General features: G+C 43.6%; 1 protein-coding gene across 5 annotated transcripts in view; it reads right to left on the reverse strand.

Annotated features, from left to right (window-relative positions):
• Positions 1–13422, reverse strand: part of LOC107544870 (TLE family member 1, transcriptional corepressor) — an 81922-nt gene extending 68500 nt beyond the window's left edge. Inside the window, exons 1-4 of one of the 5 annotated variants that reach the window (XM_087822717.1) lie at positions 12155–13422; positions 11289–11389; positions 9772–9835; positions 9615–9659 (exon numbers count right to left, since the gene is read on the reverse strand). In XM_087822717.1, the coding sequence (XP_087678843.1) occupies positions 9615–9659; positions 9772–9835; positions 11289–11389; positions 12155–12178 (234 nt within the window). In that variant the 5' untranslated portion in view covers positions 12179–13422. The other 4 variants (XM_087822718.1, XM_087822720.1, XM_087822721.1 and 1 more) reach the window with 4 other exon arrangements.
• Between the last annotated feature and the right edge of the window lie 10901 nt (positions 13423–24323).

Genomic DNA, 24323 nt, shown 5'->3' on the forward strand with positions numbered 1-24323 from the left:
AATAAGCTTACTCGACAATAATAAACCCATGAAGCTGACTTTTGAAAGCCACAGCTGAAAAAGACAACTGCCTGAGACCCAACCAGGCACCTGTAGCTGCAGGCTGCACAGGACTGGCTGCCCTTCCTCCATCCGGGTGGCCCATCCTTTATTCTCTCCATACCAGACCAAGATGCAGATCAATGTTAAGACCCCCTTTCCTAAACCAAAAGCGACCTTTTTATTTTCACTCACTAATCCATAGAAGCCTTTCAAATGGCACAAATAAAGGCGGCTGCATTTTGTTCTCTAAATCAATTTTCTCCCCAGCCATCAAGTAGATGTTCCCGCACAGAGAAAGAACAGCCCTTCCCTTCTAATTCAAAAATCCATACTGTCATTGCCCTTGCAAACTGCTAAACAAGCAGTATCGGCAAGTCACTTGTGTTCTGTAATATATTTACTGCAAATCCCAATGGCTCGCCTCCTAATGCAGTTTTCTATTGTGTCTGTGCGTGTCAATACACTGGCTGGTCACCTTACTTTTAAGAGGCTCAGACTGGCTGTTTGCTCAAGGCATCAAGAGGGGACTAAGGCTGCACTCCTTGAGGCCCCCTGCCTTGGAGAGCCTCCTCCACATACAGGGGCAGTCAAAGAGGTTTTGTTTTCTGGTATTTCAAACCCCTCCACCACCCACGGCATCTGAGGCGAGCTTAACTTCTCCATTAGGACAGTTTCCAGCCACACAAAGTCCAAGGTCAGAGTCCTTTTGCACAATTATTTCCTGGTTTCCTACCTATCAACACTAAAGCTATTTCCCCAAGCAAATATGATTACATCTTAGAGGTGCATTACAAAGGGCTAAAAGGCAAGAAGGCTTCGGAAGGGAAATTGGCCTTCCTGTCTAAGTACAAATCTCACTTTCAGGTGACAGCTGAAGGTATCCTAACACCATGTAATTGTGGACCACCTAATACAACCATGCCCAAAACACAAAGGGCAAGTTTAGGAGGAAAATGTTATAAAATATTATAAACACCTGTTAAGATGGAATTCTTAAAATGTACTTGGAGAAAATTCTTCTTCCACATTATCCATCTAAAACAGGGTTTGTAGCTAGAGAAAGGCCCAGCCCTCTGACAAACCCTCTAAGTTTTTCCACAGTTTTTTCCAGAATTATTCAGTTACCCATTAAGGGGAGGGTGAAGGGGTGGTGCAAAAGCTCTATGTAAGATATCTGACAAGCAGATATCACAAAATGTTTACTTACAGACTCCTGGTATCATATAGGTGGTTACAATATGGGTGTTCGCTGTACATTTTATTTCTTTTCTGTATATTTGAAATTTTTAATAAGAAAATGTTTGGAGGGTGAAGTTTTACTATGTAAAAATTGTAAGTAAATAATCAATGGGTCTAATCATTATTATTAAGAAACCTGGCAACTAAGACAAGTTTAATGCCTTGGGCGAAGCTTGTAATTCAACTTATCCACACCACAACTCTATCAGGCCTGTGGTGGACCTTAAGAGATAAGCAGTGGTTCCAGGGATAGTAACTGACATACACACTCAATTCACATGGGAGCTCACTTCCCAACATGCAGCTTGTTTTCTCTTTTTTTTAGTACAAACCCAAATCTATTATTACTAATTATAAACTCCCCATTAAGAAGCTTCAGTGGATATTCTGACTATAAATCACTTTTCCAAAAGGAAAACAACTTGAGCAAACATGGTTAGATAAGATTATTAGAATTAAAGTCCTATACAACAGCTAGTGAAATCAAATCGAGTTCATTCTGAATTTTAGCATAAAAGGACCCATACTCTCGATTCAAGTTTTTAATCCGGGTTCCATGGGCTTGAAGAACCCTAACATATCCACAAAGAGCCAAAATTGCTGGGGAAAGCTATTGTGTACGATTTTTTGTCAAGCAGTTTTCACCTCATTTCCATATAGATTCAGGATCCAACTACCACTCTACATAAGGAGCATATTAAATGCTACTGGCTACTGAACAAGTGCCTACTCTGCCTGACTCACTGGGAAGGGGAGACGTAAGTCTCAAACTCAAGCTTCAAGCAGACTGCAATCTAGCTGGGGTAACAAGAGAGGCACATGAAAAAACATGATTCAAAAAAAAAGCCCGGTTGGGCATGGCTCAGCAGTTGAGCATCAACCTAGGATCCAGGAGATCACAGTTTGATTCCCGGTCAGGGCATATGCCAGTAGCAGTCTCAATCCCCAATAGGGGGCGTGCAGGAAGCAGCTAATCAATGACTCTCATCATTGATGTTTCAACTCTCTCTCTCCCTCTCCCTGAAATCAATAAAGATGTATTTAAAAAAACAAACAAAAAAAAACATGATTCCAGATATCAGTAAATACAGTGGTGTGACAGCCTCCCATTGGAGCAGTCATGGGAGAAAGCCTTGAAGGAAATAGGCAGTGCTGTTGCTGGAACTGGACCTCGAAGGATAGTGAGGAAGGCCATGTGAAGTTTGACAAAGAGGCCTGGGCTTTTTACACAGAAAACAGAAAAACATAAAACACATATCAGGCATTAAGAAGAGACCCATTTGGTTGGGTTAAAAGGGGAAGGATCTCGGGCTAGAGTGGCTCAGCGGTTAGGCATCAACCTATGATCCAGAAGATCGCAGTTCGATTCCCGGTCAGGGCACATGCCCAGTTTTGGCTTGATCCCCAGCAGGTGGCATGCAGGAGGCAGCCGATCAATGACTCTCATCACTGGTGTTTCTATCTCTCTCTCCCACTTCCTCTCTCTGAAATCAAAAAAGATATATTAAGAAAAAAAAAAGAACAAGAAAGGGGAAGGAGGTGACTAAGTAAGACTGGCAGGGACACTAACCAGGGGCAGACACAAAAGCTGTGATGGGCAGAGGCAATTAATATAACAGGAAGTCAAAATGAGAAAGAACAGACATACTGAGGAGGTCATAAACCCAAGCCCCTAAAGGTGTTTTGCATTCATTACCTTAAAGATGCTCCCTGTTCAGGGCTAGAGTTCCAAGAGTGTATGAAATGTAGGGCTAGTGGTCTATAGAGTGGGCGTAGTGCACTGAGAATATGAGAACTTATATTTCAACCCCTCCATTTAAATTCGCCATTTACATATAACAAATGTATACAAGATATTAATTATATTTACATAATTTATAAACTTATAAGTAAACAAGTTGGGTGACATGTTTTCAAACTTTTTACTGACAGATTGCACAAAATACCAGACTAATAATCTGGTTAGATCAGTAATGGTGCTAATATCAAACCCAGCCTAGTACTGCATGTATTTCAGTGGTTTAACAAATTGCATGATTTGGACATACAAGTTCAAATACACCTACATTCCGGGGAACAACTGACTCCACTTCACCAAGTAAATAATGAATATCTACTAGTACACTGAAAACAGTTGTGTATACAACTCTCCCCTCTCCAGTGGGCACAGTGATATACACCCACCACACTTAATAGCAATTTTTTTCTCTATTTGGCAGATTAAAAAATTAATTCAATAGACAGAATTCTTATTGTTTTTTCCTTCTATTCAAAATGAACTTTACCTTACCCTTTTCATATTCTGTAGTCAAAGAATGACTAAGAAGGAAATACTACTACAAGGAAAACTAAAAAAAACAAGTAAAAATAAAAATAAATTCCTTGTTATACCTAGTATGAGAACGTGTGGGGAAAGGGGGTAAACTGTGCTCACAGTTATGACTTTATGTTGTTTGAAGGCAGGCAAATGAATCAAACTTTAAAATGATTTAAAATGATTTAAAATCTAAATTATAAAATAATGAAATATAGATTTCTGCAAAATCACAGGTTATTTGATAAAACTTTGTGTCAACATTTCCTGGAGTTCCATAAAAAGCATTATGGCGACTGGGTGGTCTACCAACTAAGCAATTCTATAATCATCATAGTTTTGCAAACAATTTTAGAAACCATTTTTTCTTTAACCAACTAAATGGCAATACATGAATATCTTCATTTATTTTAAAACTTCAGTATAACTTTTTTTAGATCAAATCATGCCTCAGAAAATTAGAAAATCTCTCTCACATCTCAGTGCCTATACCTACTTTCTCTACCTAAAACATCAAACCATATACATATATGAACAATCCTATGGCACATTTCTTACCATAGAACTCACCAATCCTATTAGTAATGACTATTTTGAAGATATAAACACCTAACCTTGTCAAATAAGCTGACTGACCAAAACAGCTGTCTAAAATTTAACTGAAAACCATACACCCAACATTCCACATTAAAGGTACTAATTCTGAGAATTTCAATTTTCAAATAATCTGAAGCAACAGAAAGCAACACGGACTGGAGGGAATGAAATGATTGAGTCAATCAAAGCCTTAATAAAGAGAACCCAGTCAGTTTCTTCGTTTCCTCCAACTTAATCCACTTCTGGAGACCACAAACGTTTAATAATCGAAGAGCAAAGACTCAGATTTATGGAAATTTAAAATGGTTCCATGAGCCAGTAACAATATATCTTTAATTTAACTACCACTCAAGAGGATTTATTTAAATATTTGCTAAGGGAACACAATTTTTCTCTCTCTGTGTTTCTTAATAAACAGTTTGGAGGCACATCTTAAACCCTCTAGCCAGAGACTTTACACACACACACACACACACACACACACACACACACACACACACACACACACACACACACACACACACACACGGTTCTAGTTCCGGTGGGGGTGCTGTGTGACTTCCCTATCAAGAGATAAACCAAACTTTAGAAACTACCTAGTCTAAACCCTCACTTCTCAGAAAGGAAAATCAAGGCCCAGGCAACTTATTAATGACTTGCCCAGTCACTAATCGAAGTGCCTAATTAAGGAACCTCACTGAAGTATTTTACACCAAGGCAGATCCTGCAGATCACAACAGCTCCCAATGGGCCATTCATTCCACCTCTTCTCTGCTCTGTCTCTGAAATTGCCTCCCTCATCTCAACAGTATTCCCAAACTGTCAGGTCCTGCCCTTATATAGTATTTTGTTCCTATTGGAGTTTTTTTTGTATCAATTTTGAATTTTAAAAATAGTATTATTTACCTTTAGTACTAAGGTTTTTGATACCTCCCTTACATTCTGTGCCAAAGGCAACTGCCTCATTTGTCTCACTCTAGTCAGCCCTGACAGAAATCAGCAACTAGCCCACCTGTTAAAGGGGTTGAATAGCTGCAGGTTTCAGGGTAAAGACTGAGCCCTGGATGCCAATAAAAAAAACAAAGGCTAATCTTGCACCTCAGAATCTGGCTCTCAGTACACAGGGAGCTTTATCTCTTTTAACTTATGCTTGTAAAGGACAGGCCTGGCTAATGAAAATGAAGTTGGGGACCACTCCAGTCCTGATGACAGCTACCCTCTTTGTATTACAAGATTAACACCTGGTGGAGCTTAACTCTAAGTGCCTACACTCCAGCTAGTCACTTCCCATTCGGAGACAGTGACTTAGAAAAAAGTCTCAAAGTGAGTAACTGTAGACAGAGAGCACAACTGGTTAAAAAACAGGAAGAAAGGTAAAACTTGCAGACAAATAGTAAGTCACATCCATGGAATTAACCCACAGGTGAATCCCTAACAGTTCCACCTAAATACTTTTTTAAAAACTACTAAAGAACAACTTGTTTTTTAAGAGACTTTAAAAGCACACATCAAAATTGTGCAATCAGTTCTACTCCAAAATTGACATGGTCTGAGAAATTGTGCTTGCTGAATATAGTGCATGGAGCTTAGAAACATTAAGCTCTCATCTGGTTTTTCCTTTCTCCTCTCCTTCCCCACCCCATGACCAGGACTGCAGAATGCATCTTTTCTTCCAGAGCTAGTCCTGTCATTTAAATTCTTCACTACCCTAGAGAGCCCCATGTGCTCACTCTGCCTGCTCTTCAGAAGAATACAGGCACAGTGACACAAAGTGACTGATCAAATTCACTGCATGTCTGGGCCTCAACCAAGAGTCCTGGCCACATGCTTCTAATTTTCTTTTATTCTTAGATGTTATTTTAACCTGCAGACAGTGTTGCTAGGTTGGTTACACCTTTCTACATACCATAGCTGAGGATCCCACAGGTCAATCAGCATTACTAATTTTCATAACTTTCAGAACATGGGTCTAGCCCCAACGTGACTCGTAAATTGTGAAATTGGTCAGCACAGACCAAGAGTGAAAACAGGAAAGACATAGAGCTAGGAAAGCCAGTGGTGTTTCCACCACTGGCCTCATTCTCGGGGAAGAAACACTAAACTGGGGACCAGGTGACCCAAAGTCAAGCTTCAGTAGGTGCCTGGCCTTGACAACGCCCAGACTCTGAACATGTGCCCACAGCTGCAGACAGAGCAAAACACCTACCCCCAATCTATGTCACAGGATAAGGCAAATCTCTTTTGACAACTGTTAAATGCTGTACAAATTCAAGCCACTAATGACAACTCATGGCATGGCTGCATCAGCCTGCTGAAAAGACACATAAGTGGAACAGACAAGGCTTATGTATGTATTTTCAGTGCACACTGTTCCCAAAAATCAAAAATATCAATTGAGGTAATACTATGCCACATGACAGGGAAAAAAAAAACCCTTTAAAATTCACATGGTTAAACACACTAGGCCCAGACCTCAATACAACCAGACTCACATTTACCTGCTGGTTTTTATTGTACCCGAACACTTTGGTGGTATCAGAACTGCCTCAATTTTTCATGAGAAGTCACCACCTCTCATGTATAGAGATAGCCAGAGCTTAAGATCTACCTAGAGAGAGATGGACAGGCAGAGATCTATAAAAAGCTCAAAAAAAAAAAAAATGTCCTAATGCTGTAATAAAAGATTTAAGTATCCATTACCATCCCTCTGCCATTGACTTCTCAGTAACCAGCCACAAATGGGAGCAGAGAAAGTAAGGGGAAGGCTTATCAGGAAGTGTTGACACAACATAAACATGGACTGTGGGCACCAAACCAAGTAAGGAAACCACAATTATACCACTCTTGATTTGGATGCACTTCCACTTTTTTTTTCCCAGACGGAAAAGTCTGGTGAGACTTGACACTGAAATCCCTAAAACTCATTCTTTCAACAAATCTGCTGAAAGGTGGGAAGGGAGAGCAGTAGTCACACTGGAGATAAATATTAACAACATTAAAGCTCTCTCCACGGAAAGTTTCCCCATCACTGCATTTTTTCCGTAACAAAGATGTTGTCAGAAATGACAATTTTTTGTGTCCCCTGATGATGCCTTGCTAGCATTTGGTTATAAGCCATAAAGCAGGACTAATTTCAGCCTGTCAGGAGTCTCGCTAATGCCCAGTTTCCCCCTAGAGAGAATTCCTGTCAAATCTAATGAGAGCTCCAAAGGCCCTCTCTACAATATAATGAGCACTTAGGCCATGCTGGTGATCGGGCGGCAAAAAGCATCAATTTGAGCCTGGCTACACCCTGGGGGCCAGACGTCACCAGTTTTAATAAGAATTATGATTACTAGCTGCACCAAATGTCTCCTCAGAACTTATTATTAATGTGTGACATTCAGAAAGATGTTTTTCGAATGTAAGGCCACTTTAAACTGAATTATAGCACTGCTTTGCATACCACTCTAGTTAAGGGTCTGTCAGCATTTACAATATAAACTAAATTTCAGAGGGCTGAATCCCCTACTATGAAGGATATGGCGTCTCTCAGCTTTTCACATTTTTCAAATTACTGAGCCAATTATATACAGCATATTATTAATGCATAGTGGCTCATGGACGGACAAATGCCTGATGGAGTACAGAAACTCATTAGAAAACTATTTTCACACCATGGGGGTTCCTGACCCTCTTCTGTTCTTTCTTCGTCCTATGCGATAAAGAAGAGGTCACTCTGCCATGTAACCTACAGGAACCCAGAAGAATTACACACCTCCTTAGTTCCCCCAATAAATCCAGCACCAGTATACATCACACAAAGCTGGCGTTCCCTTGTAAAAGAGTCAGGGAGGTTATTAAATCCTTTGAGTTTATGAGTTTAAGACAAAGCTTAGTCTCCTCTTACTCTTCCAGAATATTTGTTAGCAAAAAAAAAGGTGGGGGAGGGGAGTCTTTAGGGTTAATTTATTTTTAAAAAGTGGCAGGCTAGAACTTCTGGACCAAGTTCATTTGCATAATTTATTTAAATGACCATAGATCTTCTAGCCCAATTACTATCAACAAGTTACAAGTACTTCAATCAGGCACTAGCCATTTAAACACAAAAACAAAGGCAAAAACCCAACATACATTAGGATACCAACTCTGTAAATCAGAATAAAATCAGCACTTTTAAAGGTCCAATTGTATTATTAATGAAAGGCCCTGAACTTCACTATCTCCAAACACATATCTGAGAACAGATCTAATGTACAGGACGATACCTTAACATTATGAAACCTATGATGAATTAAAAATCAAAGAGCACAGAGTTACAAAAGCAGAATTCAACTCTGAAACATACTTGCTTAATGAAAGTCTTTGAATATAAGGAAGATCTGAAGGCTGAACTAATCAATTTCTCCACTGTGCCCCAGCCGGTCAGCCATGCTCTTTAATTTAATGAAACAAGGGTTTGAGATGAAATAGCACATATACATCAAGTAAGAATTGTATTGTTGCACTTTGAAATGTGTCCAACTGTGCAACTTCATCTGATGATAATTTTTTAAGAGGCAATCGATTTCTAAAAGACTTATTGTACCAGCGTCTTGATGAAAAAGTGAATGTCAGCATATCTCCAGAATACTTACACCCTGCCATTAATGCTTTCTTTGGCAGACAATGACTACTCAATCGAGGGTCCTTTGGGCTGAGCAATCATTTAGCTTTTCTTCTCTTATGAGGTCCTTAGTGCCTTGTTCCAGCTCAATACTCTTTTTATACACCATTATAGTAGCCATAAGTGTGAATTTTATGGGAACCTGCAAACTCATAGTCATAGCTAGAGCTTTCCAGTCACTAATCTTTTCATGCTTTTAAAACTACTAGGACTGAAGCAACTCCCAACATATGCTGTGGCAATAAAGGAACACTTTTTTCACCTCCAAACCTGCACCAATTGAGAATTTTTTTCAAAAAGATGTATGCTAATAAGCCACTAATTCTGAGTATCGCTTTACGCAGCCCTGAAGCATAAAGAAAATTCCATAGTTAGTCATATGCCTTATTTAACCTGATTTAAAGACGGGAGTGTCTCACAGGTCCACACGTCTTTCCAAACCAGAACAAAAACATTAGCAACTTCAGCAACTCTACAGAATACCCAGATCTTTCAAGGAGAATCTATCTATCCAGGTAGAAAAGGAAACTCAAGAGTCTCAATTTCTACCTGCCTATAAACAAGCTAGTTTACATTTCCAAAGCACCGCTCACCCAGTCATTTAAACATTGTTTAACTGTAGAAAAGCAACCCTTGCTTCAGAATACTACGACCAATTTGCAGAAAGGGAAACCAAGGCAGAAAAATGGCATACAAACCCCCCACTAGAGGACAAAGCCAGTTTTAATAAACTATGACTCAATTGTCATTTCAGCTTGAGATTTAACTAAAGCTTACCTGTTTGTGCATTTCTATGTTTAATCCATATGACATTTCATAATACTGTAAAAAAAGAAAAGAATGAAGCATTTCATTAACTCACATTTTATAATGCTAAGAACACATATTTGCTCATATTACATGAAAAGGAAAAAGCCCAATCTTGGATACCTACCATCACATAGTGCCTCTGCATTTCTGTCTTTTCACTTGCCAGTTTCTCACATTCCAATTTAAGGCTACGAAAACAAAACAGGCAACTTAATGTAAACATTATGTCACTTGTTTTAACATCTGCCTCACATATTTGAACTTCAAGTAAAAACACAGACCAATTTGGAAAAGCCATAAACTATCTAGGTAAACACTCAAAAACTTCATCTCGGCGTTTACCAGAGAAAAGAAATTAAGTGAGCATTACAGGGTATCCATTCAGCTGCTATCCTTTTTCTTCTTGGTGCATACCCTGATCAGATGACAACAAGGAAAAATCTGTAAAAACCTCTGATCGACCCAGAAGACTGATTCTTGCTGGTGGTCATCTGATCACTACTACTTCCCTGAATCAAAGTTTGCCTCTCCGGACTTCACCAAAATCTGGCCTTTGCACAATCTTCAGTCTCAGGAATAGGATGTACTGTCTTTGCCAACTCAAAGTTTGAAAATTGTCACTGTAAAGTTACTTCTAACAATTGTTAGTCCCTTTTAAAACCTTTGGTTTTAAAATCCCTGCCAAAATATGTCAAGCAGCTACTGTGATAAAGTGGGTTGAAGTCCTCCCTGCTTGGTAAACATGGTGTGGACAGGTATGCCTCAAGCTTTAGAGATTATTATCTTCAAGTAGACAATAGGTCAATAATCAGAAAGCCTCTGACGAAATAAGAAAATTCACACCCAAGCATCTGTGCTTTTTCTCAAGCATGACAAAAATAAAAACTGTCATTACACAGTTATTTCTTAGCTCTAGTCAGTTAAGACCTCATAGAAACAAGAGGAGAAACTAACATTTCTAGAAAGTCCACTATGAATGGGTAGCTTTACAAACCATTTTCACTTACTAATCTTTTCAAATAGGTTTCATTAGCTGAAAAGACTAAAGCTGAGATGGATATAAATGTGTGACTCCAATCCCCCATCCTACCCAAACCAACCCAGAATGACACCAAAGCAGGTGAGCTTTCCCTTACACACATCCACCCCTCTCACCACCACCAATACTAGGCACAGCTAAAAGCATCTAGCTTTCCACAGTGGACTTTGCCTCAGACCACCCAATTCTCTAGCATTGCAAACAGCGATTTCAACACTGGCTTTGCCTCCCTGAACTCGCACTCCAGGGCTAGGCCATCGACTGAACCAAGGTTTTAGCTCAGCCTGTTGCAAAATAAATAAATGAAGTGCAAATATTGATGGTTCTCATGCAACTCCTAAATACACGAAAATAGACTCCCTGGAACAGCAGCAAACGGGTAAAAGGGAAACAATGGGAGGAGGAGGAGACAAGAGAAGGGGCTGCCCTGGAAGAGCCAGGAAAGGGGGTAACGCGAATGACAGGTCTTTACTGCGACTCCACACGCCACCGCCTGGACGCCTGTACTAAGTACAGCCGTCGCCACCACCTCCATGGGGCTGGGCGACAAGGGGCACCGGGCTGCCCAGGCGACGATTCGCCCGTCACCGCCGGACACGCACCTGTGATACTGAGCCTGCAGGAACTGGAATTCCTCTTTAATGCGGTCCAGGGACTCCGGAATAGTGAACTTGAAGGGCTGGCCTGCAGCCTGGTGCGGCGTCTGGGGCAACCAGCGAGGGGGACCGAGGGTCGGGGAGGCGGATGGATAGTCAGAGGAGAGAGAAGTGGGTGCGACATAAACAAAAAATAAAGTTAGAAGTGGTGGGAAACGGAGTCCTGCACTCTAGTTTACGCTTTCCTTTGGGGAGAGAGAAAATGGACCCTCCTCCAACCCCCGGCTTCTAGAGAGACTCGGAGCCGTTTCCAGCCCCCAGCATGGGTCGTAGTAAGTGCGCCTGGGGCACGCCGCTGGAGGGAAGGGGGTTCCCGGGCGGAAGCTGAGAACCCGGCCAGATTGTCGGGATCGCCGCGCCGTCCTCCACGGGGGCGATAACGACCCAGAGGACCAGAGGAGAAAAACAACTCCCACAGGCTCCCAGTTCCCAGAGTCGCCAGGGCCACCTCCGGGCGCGCCGGAACGGGGGCCTCATTGACATGCAAATAGGCGAGACCAGAAACAAAGGGGGGGGCGCCCTACCTGCCCCGCCGAAGGGGGAGGACGTGGCCGCGAGAGCGAAACCTCAGCCTCTCCCGGGGCCCCCGCCCTCCCAGTCTAGACGTCAAGTAGGAGGGGGCCCAGAGGAATGGGGGAATATTGGGAGGTTCAGCCCACAACCCACCCCAGGGGCCAGGGCCCGGGGCCTCCCAGCCGTGCACTCCCAGCGACAAGGGGGTCCGCCAGAACACAGCAGCCACCCGCCTCCCTGGGCTTGACGAGCACCTCCTCCCCCACCCAGCCCTGCCCCCCCAGCCAGCCGCTCCTCACCGGGTGCCTGCTCTGCGGGAACATCGCTCTGGCGGCGGCCGCGGCTCTGCTCCCGGGCAACTCAATTCTCCGCTCAATTTCCAACTTTAATCCCGCCGAGGTAAATTAAGCTGGGAAGCCAGGCAGAAGCGGGACGCGCAGGGGGCCCGCTGGCCACGCACGCAGGCGCGCTCGGAGCGGCGCACCGGCAACTCGGCGCCCGGCTGCTCCTGCTCCCGCCGGTGCGGGCTCCCGCGTTCAGGGCCACATCGCGGGGCACTCCGGGCCCGGCCGCACCAAGACCCTCCGCGGCGACGCACTGCTCTCCGACCCACGGGCCTCGGCCGCCCGGGCGGGGAGGCGGGGGGCGCGGTGGCTCCGGCCCGCTCCCGTAGGCTATCCGCGTGAGCGGCAACCGTCCCGGGCAAACAAATCTAGGCGGGCTGCTTTCCTTCGCTCTTCTCCCGGTCCGCGTCCTCTCCCGGGTTTCCCCGCGGCGCCGGCGGCAGGCGAGGTGCAGGTGGTTCGGCGCCCCCGGCTAACCCCACACAAACAGGCCGGGTGACGTCTGGAGCGGACCCCGGCGGGTCCGGGCAGCGCCTTCGGCCGGGAGGTCGCAGGCCCCCGAGACTGAGGGGAGCGAGGTAGGGGCCGGCCGCGGTGGAGGCTCAGCGCCCGGCGCTCCGCAGCCTCAGCCCGGGCAGAGGCGTGCTGGAGACCGCGAGGCGGGGAAAGTGCGGAGGGCGCGCCTGGAGGCTGCTCGGCACGCCCCGCGCCACCGGCACTCGATGTTCTGCGGGTGCACAAACCTTTCGGGCCCGACGGGGCTACTCCGCGGAGGGCAGTCCCGCAGCGCCCGCTACTCCTCGCGGCTGGGGCGCATCAGGGTGCGGCGCGCAGTGAGCGCTCTCCGCGCACGACCGGCCTGGCCCTTTCGGACCTTTCCTCCGAGACCCTTCCTCGGTTCTCTCTCCTTCCCTTCGTCTGCCTCTACGTAAAAGGCGCTCCAGCCCGCTGCAAAGTTCTCTCACGACCCGGGGTACGACATCCAGGAGATGGTGGCGAGAGGGGCCGGAGTGAGCTCCGCCGCTTGGCCTCCCTCCGGGCCGGCAAACTCCGCGGGCGAGTCTGGAGTAGTCGCAACAGGAGCAGCCGGCGGGGGTTAAGTCACCGCTGGCCGGCGGAGGCCGGGGCTGGTGGCGCGGGTCCCGCCCGGCCGTGAATACGTGGGGGGGGTGCAGTCAGCTGCCTCGCGGACGCGGGGCACCGGGAACCCTCCGACGCTACTGCTGCTCCAGCAGCCGCCGCCCGCGTATCTCGCGCCGGTTACATTAACACGCGGTTTCACACTCCGGAGCTAACCAGCGCGGGCCCCGCCCAGCCCCGAGCGGGCCCCGCCCAGCTCCGCGCAGGCGGGGGACGCGAGCGCTGAGCGGGCGGGCGATCGGGGCCGGGGCGGTTGGGAGGGGGAACCGAAGGCCAGCGCCGGCCAATCGCGTGCATCGCGCCCAACGTGGGGTGCAGACGCGACGCCTCCCCGGAGCCTATGGCGGCGCAGCACTGGACGGGCCGCCCCCCTCCCACTCCCCCTCCTCCTGCACCCCGCTCGCTTCCATCAGCGCCGTCTCCTCCGTCTCCCCTCCCATCCCTCCCAGCCCGCCTCAGCCAGCCGCGTCCGCCGGGGCTGGGTGAGGAACTGTTCCTGTAGGAACCGCGGGACGCCGAAGCCAGCCAACGGGAAGCGGCGAGACGCGGAGATTGGCACTGTGGCTGGGAAGGTCGGTGCGAAGGAGAGCGGCGGCGCCGGGCTGTCAATCAAAGTAACGTGGGGCCTGCGAGGGAGCGCGCGGGCGCGCGCGAGCCGGAGGGACCCGCGAGCGTGCCGCCGCGCAAGCCGGGGGCTCGAGTTTGCAAAAATCTTGCCACTTGTTCACTTCTCCCTTTAATGAAAATCCTGAGATCTCAGGGAAAGTAACTCAGAGGCTAACCGCTCAGCTTCTTGGAGGGGGGCGGGGCTGGGGGAAGGTAGGCTTTTTGGTAGTTGAAGCCAAACGCATCTTTGGGGTGCTGGCCCCTTGTGTGATGCTACTCTTTTGAAAGTGAGGTCACATTTTAAAATTTCTCTGAGGTTTGTTTTTCTTTGAGCTGCCTTTTCGCGGATGCACGAGAAGGAATGGACTGTGCACTTGATGGAAAATGCATAAATGGGCAAAGAAAGCATTGGCTGTTGTTTGTGCACCAGCCTCGTAAGACTAGGCTTTTAATGCTCACGCCCCCTTTGCGCTCAGGGTGATGGGATTTGGTTTTTATAGGAGGATTTCACACCACTTTGCAAAAAGGTTGGTCTACCTTCGTTTGGCGGCAGGTACACCCAAGGTGCGGCCAGGGTAAGACAGCGCGTCCCAGTCGCAAATGTGCTTTGCCCCGCGGCTCGACATCCAAGGTCCTTGTCTTAAAAGTTCCAACTTCGCCGTATTGGGGGATGAGGCTGCTGAGAGTTTTAGGGGCCTCAGCGACACGACCACGGGTCTGTCTCCAGTTCCTGGAAACAAAGGGAGACAATGGAATAAACCAGCATTGAGACCTGAAAAACCAGTCCTGCTCACCCCCCACCGTAGGTCGGATGTTACACTACGTCTGAGCCCTGTAAGGAGCTAAATGGGCAGCGCCGGGTAAATGACGTGGCTGAAATTCTTATGAAGTGGAACTTAAGAGGGATTTTGAGATTTTTCAATAAACGGGCATACTGTATAAATCTCCAGTTTTTGTCTGTTTCTCTAAATATACCGCACAGCAGAAAATCTTCAGTATTGCTGCATTTATACTTTCGATTAAAGAACAGTTCAGTGGAGTTATTTCCCCGTGATTAGTGAGCGAATAATGCTATTTTCGCCAAATGGTGGTGAAGTCTTCCATGAGAGAGACACATCTTTGACAAGCATGCATCTTATGTTGGACCGTACTTACTAAGTTTTTAGTACTAATAACCCCGCCGTCCTGTTATTTTACTTTCAAGAGACTTATGGAAAGGCATTTATTTAAACAGAAATACATTTTATTCGATGATCTGCTTTTGCAGAGATCATTTTCTTGAAATATCAAAAGCATTGTGGGTAATACATTTCACTGTTAGAGTTGTTTTTAAATATGTATGATATTGATTTGTCTATAATTGCATCAATCCCAAATATCAGTTATAAATGAAAAATTAAAGGAGCAATTTTAGCCGGTCTTTACAAGACCATGGTAAATTCTTAAACAAGTTTGGCTTTGTGGCTTTGCAGTGTTCTTATTAAGTAGGATTAGGAAGGGGGTCATAATCATTTTGCTAAAATTGAGAATGGAAAGGAAGGGAGCACTGCCCCTTGTTTTCTTGGTTAAATTTAGTGATAACCAGAACAGGCTTGCTCCACACACAGGACTTCTTGAAATCATATGATCCACGGGCAACAAGTTTGTCCTTTGGCAACCTGTGTGCCTTGAAATCTTCATCCAGTGATTGGGCCCCGTCTGCCAGTCTGTGGTCAGTGGATATCGTAATCAGCTCCAGGACATTGTAGAAAGTCCTTGGATATCACTGTGCCTGTGTATGCTGGAACAACCTGGGCCACTGAGACTTCTCCCTGGCTTACCCAAGTTTTACTTCGATTTACTGGCACAGGCTGGTAATTAAGTTTAAACAGAGAAATTTAAACACTATATTTTGAGACAGGAGCAAAAGTGTTGCTACTTCTCTTCTACTCTTCCCTTTCCATCCCCTTCAAAATCATTTCTAACCCAGTGTCTTTAAATGTTCTCTAATATAGCGATTCAAAGCAAACATGTCTACTCATTGTATTTCCCAGTTTGCCATGGGTGAAAATTGGAAATTTTCTTTTAACCAGTGCTTTGTTACCAGTAGAGTTTGAAACACCAGGCCTTCTGATTTCCTTATAATGTAATAACTGGAAAAAAGAAAGAATGATGATTTTGAAATTGGAAGGCCTTTAATTGTGTGCCTAAAGATGGTGGGTTTTCGATAGCTTCTTTCTGGGGCAGTGCACCCTCCTTGAGAGAGGGAGAGGGCTGGGCCCCTTTTCAAGGTCATATTTTCCCTGTGATTGTCATGCTGTAATAATTATACTACAAAACTCTCATCAAACTGCATTACAAATGACGGTGTTTAAACAATCAAGTAGCTTTAATCTTATGTTTTAAATAAATAATATATGTGCAGATTGCCTAGAGCCTGTTTAAAAGAAAATAGTTCTACTCATGAAATCTATAATTTTGATCTTCTATTTAAAGTCTGTTAAACATAATCTTCTTTACCTTTAGCATAGTCATGGGTTGCTGTTTTTTCATGAAATGATATTAAGTATTCTGCTTCCATAGGAAAAAATTGTCTCTGAGAAAAGTTCCCTTTTTATCTTCTGCAAAAGAAACAGAAAGACCGTCAGATCGTTTATTTTATCACTGATGCACATATGGGTATATTTACATTCATTTGTTGCTGATTATCAAATGTCCAACTCACCAATAGCTTAAGTAATTACAAAAATTAGATGCTATATATAGTAGCAATAGGAAAAATTATGGCTGCTGGTCATAGAAATGATGCATCTTCTTTTAAATGTATTGCTTTTTTATTTGAAATAAAGAATAATTGTATCAATTTTTAAAAGATCAGTTTTGTCATTTTCTCTTCCTTTTAGCTGTGAGTTATTGTATATACATTTCCTCATTCGACTTTTTTTTTTTTTTTTTTTTTTTTTTTACTGGGAGTTTCTTAACCTTAAGACTGTAGGGTACAGAAAATTTTTTTCCTAGAATTGCTTTGTAACCTTTCCTTCCCACCTCTTTACCAGAGAAAAGCACAGGATGGGCGTGGGGGTGGGGGGTGGAGGGGAGAAAGCAGAGAAGAAAGAAAAAAAATCAGTAGCAGATCCATGCAGCAGTAAAACCTCAAATAAAAACACATCCAAAGAATCTCTTGTGGTTTCACACAATATGGTAAAATTAGAGATTGCAGGAAACCAACTAAATTAAACTGGGAGCATTTGAAGAGAAACGAGCAGACTTTATGAAAATGACACATTGACTGACCAGTATGCTTTTTTATCAACAATTTTTTTGTTAAGATGCAGATCAAAGGAACCTGCATATGTTTTCATTTTGTTCTAACTAGAAAATTACATCCAGATGTTTAATAGGCATTCGGTTGGTTTTTCAGCATTGATTAGATATGTTGGTTTTGTTTGCTTACAAGTGTAGCCGGATCATTAGCTAATGCAAAGAAATGTTTGCTGTGAGTTGCTAATTGGGGCTTTTGGAAACCCTCCATACTCAAGAACAATTTGTACAGTGGCCAGAAGAAGTTGTGGGACTGCGGGAAGTTGTTTTCCTTTTGCTGTCGGGTGGGGAGAAGCAGACAACCCCATTCCCTAATCTCCCTTTGCCCAGGGGGATTGCGATGCTATCCCTGAGAACTGGAGTGCAAATAAATTAGGAAGAGACCACACAGACACTCCCCACACAGACACTCCCAAACACAGAGATAAATGTGCTCTTTCTGGAACAGCCACCATTAAGTCTTTGGGGATGGGGGAGCGAACATCTAAAACGCTGCACATTAACATGTGGAAGATACTTGGTGCTAATGTTATCAAATACACAGCCTTTTTAAGTATACTTTAGAGACAGATGGGAAAGCCCTTTATGACAAACGAGTGTACTTGAATTCATTACTGTAGTACTTATAATTAAAAATGCCTCCTTTGCAATTTCAGTACTTTAACAGGGTACAAGAGACCATGCTGGAGAAGGGAAAGACTGGGGCTAGTGAAAGGAGTGAGGGAGCAGAATTTTGGAGGGAGGATGAGCCTGGAAGGAAATGCAGTGTTTACTTTCACAGCCCACCCATTTGTTTACCTTGTTAAAGCCCCCAAACTTGTAGGAGATTACCCATTCACTAGGCATTCAAATAAACTGTTTGAGAATTTTGCGGCACCAGGCAGATAAACATCTGGGCTGGCCAATCAAGTTTTTTAAAAGCACTTGGCCTGCAAGAAGAACACCACCTCTGCTGGGGTCGAATTGTTGTTTATTTAAGTCTGTATTTCTGGAGAGGTATCTGGCCAAAATAGCCAGTGTTTATACGCCATCATAAAACTGCAGATACAAATGCCATCATAGCATGTTCTCCTGCATATCGGTGCCCCTTCTAAGCCTGTTTACATCTTGTGCACATGTATGGCACATTCCTATGTGTTAAATGTAGATTGTTTAATTCGGGGATTTTCACACCAACGGAATAGATTCATTCGTTTTTCTTGAAGTAGTTCAAGCAGAGGGCCTTTTTGTCAGAGCTTTCCAAGTCCACTTAGGGAGATGTCCTTGAAAAACAAGGACAGTATTTGGGGGGCAAAATCAGATACTGCCCATAGCTCAGGCTATAATAATGTATCTCAGTAAAGTTAGCTACCCACTGCCCCCACCCCTTAACCCATTCTAAAGTCTGATAAAAGTTGTGATAACATACTTTTTTATTCTTTCATGTTAGCATTTAGCTCAAAAGAAGCTGCAGGGCATTTGGTAGACAAAAGAAAAAAATAGCTAAAGGAAGCACCTTTGATGTTCCTTTCTACATATTCGCATAACAAGAGCAGACCTTATCCCCTTACTGCTCTTTGCTTTGACCCACCTTGCTACAAGCTCTGGACTTGCTAGGAAATCAACATTAAACTGAGACACCTTTCCTTTTATCTTAAAAGCGTTTGCTTTGGCAGTATCATTTAAATAACTTTCTTTCTGAAGCTAGCAATTTCTTTGAAGGGTTAACATTTGAGCTCAGCTAACCTGTGATCTCTTTGTGTTCATGGCTGAAGGCAGGTGAGCTCTGGGGATGGAAAGACGGCTAGAAGGCAAGTAAATATTCCAGATGCCTCCATGGATTCTAGAATGGCAAGTCTAGGCCTAGACGAACAAGTCAAGTGACATAAATACAGAATGTTGGGGCTAGAAGGCAAGTAAATATTCTAGATACCTCCACGGATTCTAGAATGGCAAGTCTAGGCCTAAAGGAACAAGTCAGATGACACGAATACAGAATGTGGAAACATGCCACAAGACAACTATCCTGGGCTGTTTAAAAAGTCAGTGTCAGGAGAGTGGGGAGAAAGTGGGAGGACTATTACCTAAAAACAAAGACTTTATCCAGCGTTTTTGCTCTGGATCTTTGAATTATTTTATTTTATTATTTATGCTATTTTATTTTGTCTGTTTTTTCCTGCAATCTTAAATATCCATTCGTTCAATTAATATAAAATGGAAATCTTTAAATAAGTTAGGGCATTACATTAGCAATCCTTTAATGCATCATTTTGTGGGCTATCAAGCTCAGAATCACCAGAAAATCTACTATAAAATAAACTGTTTCTATGTTAAGAATAAAGTAGTAGCAAATAAATTTTATTTTAACTTCATAATTCCCATTATAAATAGTTGTTCTGCTGGTTTTTTCATCACTTGAGCCTAGCAGTGAAATTTATCAATTTGATTTGGAAGGTTCCTTAATATTTTAAAGTAGAATGCTGAAACAGGTTATTGCTTTGTACTAAGCTTTAAATATTAATCTTGCAAAGAAATGAAAATAGCACTAAATTTGGATGATGATGTTATGCTCATCTAGAATCACAGAAGCATGTGTTTATGAAATGCTAATAAATAATTTTCTAGAAAAGTCCTGAAAAGTGACAAGGCATAATCTGAGAGATGACAGTTGGAATGTGGTAACCATTAAATTTTTTTCTTTGATGGTAACTGTTTAGAATGTGTTTTTTTTGTTTTTCCTATCACCATTATGTTTATTTAAAGGAAAAATTTCTGTGACAATGGTAAACAGATTCTAGCTTGCATGTGAACAGATTAAATCCACAACTTCCCTTGAAAAACTTGCCTGAAAGAGAGACAAATATGAAAATACAGGGACACCAGAACTTTTCAAACACAGTGACTAATCAGTCTGTCCAATATTTTCAGCCACCATCCACATAAGCAATGATTATGTAAAATGAAAATGTTAAAAATAACTGCTTCACCATGACAGAAAAAGCCCCATGGGGACAGAGTTATTCTGGTTTCCCCCATTCGCAGCCTCCACGCTTCAGAAGAACTGGCAAGCTACAGTTGACACTTAAAAAAGTGTTACAAAACACTGACAAGTATTAGAGAAATGTTGATTAATGTAAACAGCCTGCCTCAAGGAATAATACCTTTCTTAAGAAAACTGGTTTTCCGCTTAGCATTTCTATGGAGACAGGTACCTTCAGGTAACTCCAGAGAGCCATTCAAGAAGTTATTAGGCTTTGCTGGAGAGAGAGGGTGTGATCATATCTACATGTTTGATTTCTGAAAATTAAAAAAAAAATTGATAGGTTAAAAAGCCAATGTGCCTTAAAAAGAAAGGAAATTCTGACACATGCTGCAACATGGGCAAACCTGGAGAACATTATGCTAACTGAAATAAGCCAGAAACAAAAAGGCAAATACTGTGTGATTCCACTTTTATGAGGTAGCTAGAGTAGTCAAATTCAGAGATAGAAGGTAGAAAGAATAGAGGTTGCCGGGGGGGAGGGAGAAAGGAGAATGGCAATTATTGCTCAATGGGTGTGCAGTTCCAGTTTTGCAATATGGAAACAGTTCTGTGGATGGGTGGTGGTGGTACCAAGCAGTGTGAATGTACTTTATGACACTGAACTGTGCAGTTAAAAACGGTCAGGCCCTGGCCGGGTAGCTCAGTTGGTTAGAGCGTCGTCCCTGTACATCAAGGTTGCAGGTTCAGTCCCTGGGCAGGGCACTATACAAGATGCAACCAATGAATGCATAAATAAGTGGAACAATTCAATGTTTCTCTATCTTCCCTCTCTCTCTCTTTTCCTCTCTCTTTTGTTGTCAGATCAATTTAAAAATGTTTTTTAACGTTTTTAAAAAATGGTTAAGATGATAAATTTTATAGTAGGTATATGTTACCAACTTTTGTTTATTGAGCACTTACTGTGTCAGACACTGTTCTAAGCACTTTATTTGTTAATATTACCTCACTTGACCCTCACATCATTTCTATTAGGCAAGGATTATTGTTGCCGGTGGAAGTGGGGTACTTGTGGTGTGGCAAGGAAAGCATTCCAGGAGACCCACAAGGGAGGACGACGTCTGGTGATAAGACTTATTTGTGGTGCCAGATGCAAAATCAAAGGAGTTCCCCTGGGTTTCTAATGTCCCATCTCCATCCCCCCTGCCATGGATGAAGTCCAATGTTGCCTTCATCAGGTCTAGAAATAGGGCCAGTGTCCAGACATTTTGCTCCAGGTCCTGCTACACTTTGGCTGGGGCCTGCATTCAGAGTCCTCAGGGCTGCCGGGGACCACAGTGGCTGTTAGGGCCACACGGTTACTATGAAGAGATAACCCCCAAATGAACTGGGCGAGTGTGAGTTGCCAGGCAAAAGAGAGAAAAGGGACTTTGTCTTTTTTAGGTTCAGTTTATATCATCTCTGGCTTGGGAAAGACCAGGCGCTTTTTCAAAATAACCAATCAACTTCCCAAGCTTTCTTAGGCTTCTGATGTGTCTACCCCGTAACCAATACATTCTTTCCCAGGCTAGACTGATAGGCCTCTGTGGTTGCCATCTTGGCTCCTATTGCACATGTGCTTAACTACCCCTTTATTGCTCTATCCCTCCCCCCAGTGATCTGGAGGAATGGAAGGTGGTTCCCCGGGGAGTATGTGAAGCTGTACGTTCCCAAGGAAGGAAGCCTATGCTCCCTAGTTGATTATGCTTAATAATGTCTGATTCCTTTTGCTCTCTTCCTTTATTAATATCTAGCTATCTATGCTAACACTGTTGTCATCCCTGTTTTACTGACAAGAAACCTGAGGCCTAGTCCTTTCTTGGAGTGGCATGTGCTAGCTGGATCTTGAACCCTTGCACTCCAGAGAGCCCACTGGCAGCCACTCTCCAGAGCTGAGTACTTAGTTGCCCAACACAGTGCCATTTCTCACTCTGCTCTCTCTAGATCACACCCCTCATTGATCTACTAATAGGAAAATATTTATATGTGTTTTGCCCACAAGCTTGGTAGGATTTCTCTTGGTCCTTTTGAGGTGAGGTTGATACTTTAAGAATTTATATTTCTGTTAACAGAGCTAACAGCTGCTTCAGGGCTCTAGAATTGTGTCCGTCAGCAGAGAAATGCAGCCACCTTCAGTTGGGTGCTTTCTGGCAGCACCCAATCCATACCCCAAATTGCAGTTCAGCAAAAAAATTAAACAAACAACAAAAAAAAGGTGGGCTCAGTAGCCCACTAAAGCAGAGGAATGAGGGAAACTGCCAGTTTTAATTTCATCTAGGACAGCAAAGCAAATGTCTTTATTTACAACTTCACCAATGATAACATTAAAATATAAAAATAAAACAACAAAAAAACAGAGGGACATATATAGTTCTGTGATTAATAATGGTCTGTGATATCTTGGTAATAGTAGACGTATACTTCGGGTCCTGATAGCATGTTTGGAAACCTTTGACCTGTTAAATGCAAATGGATGTGTTTCTGTCCTCTAAAACCCTCTTAAAATCAAAGGCTTTGAAATACCATTGACTATGAACCATGCTAAGAGACACATTTTAAAAATCTCACTCCAGTTCTCTCTCTTTCACATACACACACACACAGGTCACATTCACAAATTGCAACACATAATTTAAAAACACTGCTTTAAATTATGCTGTTGTATTAGTTAGGATTTTCTAGAGAAACAGAACCAATAGGAGAACTATATAGAGGGAGACAGAAAGATATTTATTACAGGAATTGGCCCACATGCTCATGGAGGCCACGGAGTCCCACAGTCTGCTGTCTGCAAGCTGCAGAACCGGGAAAGCCAGTGGTATAATTCAGTCCAAGTCCAAGGGGCCACTTGTATGAGTCCCAGAGTGGTATGAAGTCAGGAGCACCAGGAGCTTGATGACCCAGCTCAAGAAAAGAAGAGAGTTTGCCCTTTCTCTTCCTTTTTATTCAGGGCCCCTAATGGATTGGATGACTCCCGCCCACATCAGTGAGGGTGATCTTTACTCAGTCTACTGAATCAAATGCTAATCTCCAGAAACACCCTCACAGGCACACCCAGAAATGCTTTACCAGCTCTCTGGGCATCCCTTAGCCTAGTCAGGTTGACACATAAAATGAACTACTACAGCTTATAGAGTTTTTCAATTTGAATATTAACACTTCCAGCTTATGGAAAGTCATTAACCCCAAAACCATATTCATGAAAAATGGCAACACCACTCTACTCAATAATGTTAGGGGAGATTGTTCTTTCTTTCCTTTACATTTTTTGCAATGATAAATCACAGTCCCTGCCTTAAACGAAGTTACAGTCCAAATTCCAAATCAGTAGGATTCAGAGCTCTTCAGAGAATTTTCTATTTTGTCATTCCTTCCTCTGATGTCTCTTTTCTGCCTCTCTCCCCCTCCCCTCTCGCCATCCCCATCCCTCCACATCCCCTGGCATCCCTCATCCATCTCCAGGGCCTACCTGGAGCCTAGAGTGATAAAACAAAAAGCACCAGGCTCAGAGACAAAGGGTCCTGAAATGGAATTCCTGTCTGCCTCTTATATATGACCCTGGGCCGCAGTTCTCTCTTGGTCTCCCTTTCCTCACCTATAAAATCAGGATAATAGCATGTCTCTCAAGGTTGCCTGGACTGCAAGAGATTAGCTGAGATTACTTAGTATAGTACTTAACACAGTGGTTGGCCCTGACAATCCTGTTGTCTTTTTGCTTGGGGCTTGATGAAGGCCCTGCCTTAGGTGCCCAGAAGCTGGGGAAGTGCCACCCCCACTACTGTGCATTCTAGAAAATCAGACTGCAGCAGGGTTCCAAGAGTGTGTCCTGTTGTGGCCCAACACTCAGGCTGGGAAGTGTAGGAGAAATGGATCCCAGGGAAAGGCCAAGCCACCAACCTTGAATGCCCTGTCACCCCACCCCCATTACAGGCTGTTTGATACTCAAGAAAAAATACTAGTACACATATGTATTTGGAAGTAAAAATGCAATTTGGGTAGGGAAGGCTATGAAAACAAATAATGGACAACATATATCAGTTATTTTTGGTGGCTAACTGCCCTGAGTTAGCCATTTAGATA

This window comes from Miniopterus natalensis, chromosome 12 (assembly GCF_054644295.1).
Source record: "Miniopterus natalensis isolate mMinNat1 chromosome 12, mMinNat1.hap1, whole genome shotgun sequence".
NCBI lineage: Eukaryota > Metazoa > Chordata > Mammalia > Chiroptera > Miniopteridae > Miniopterus > Miniopterus natalensis.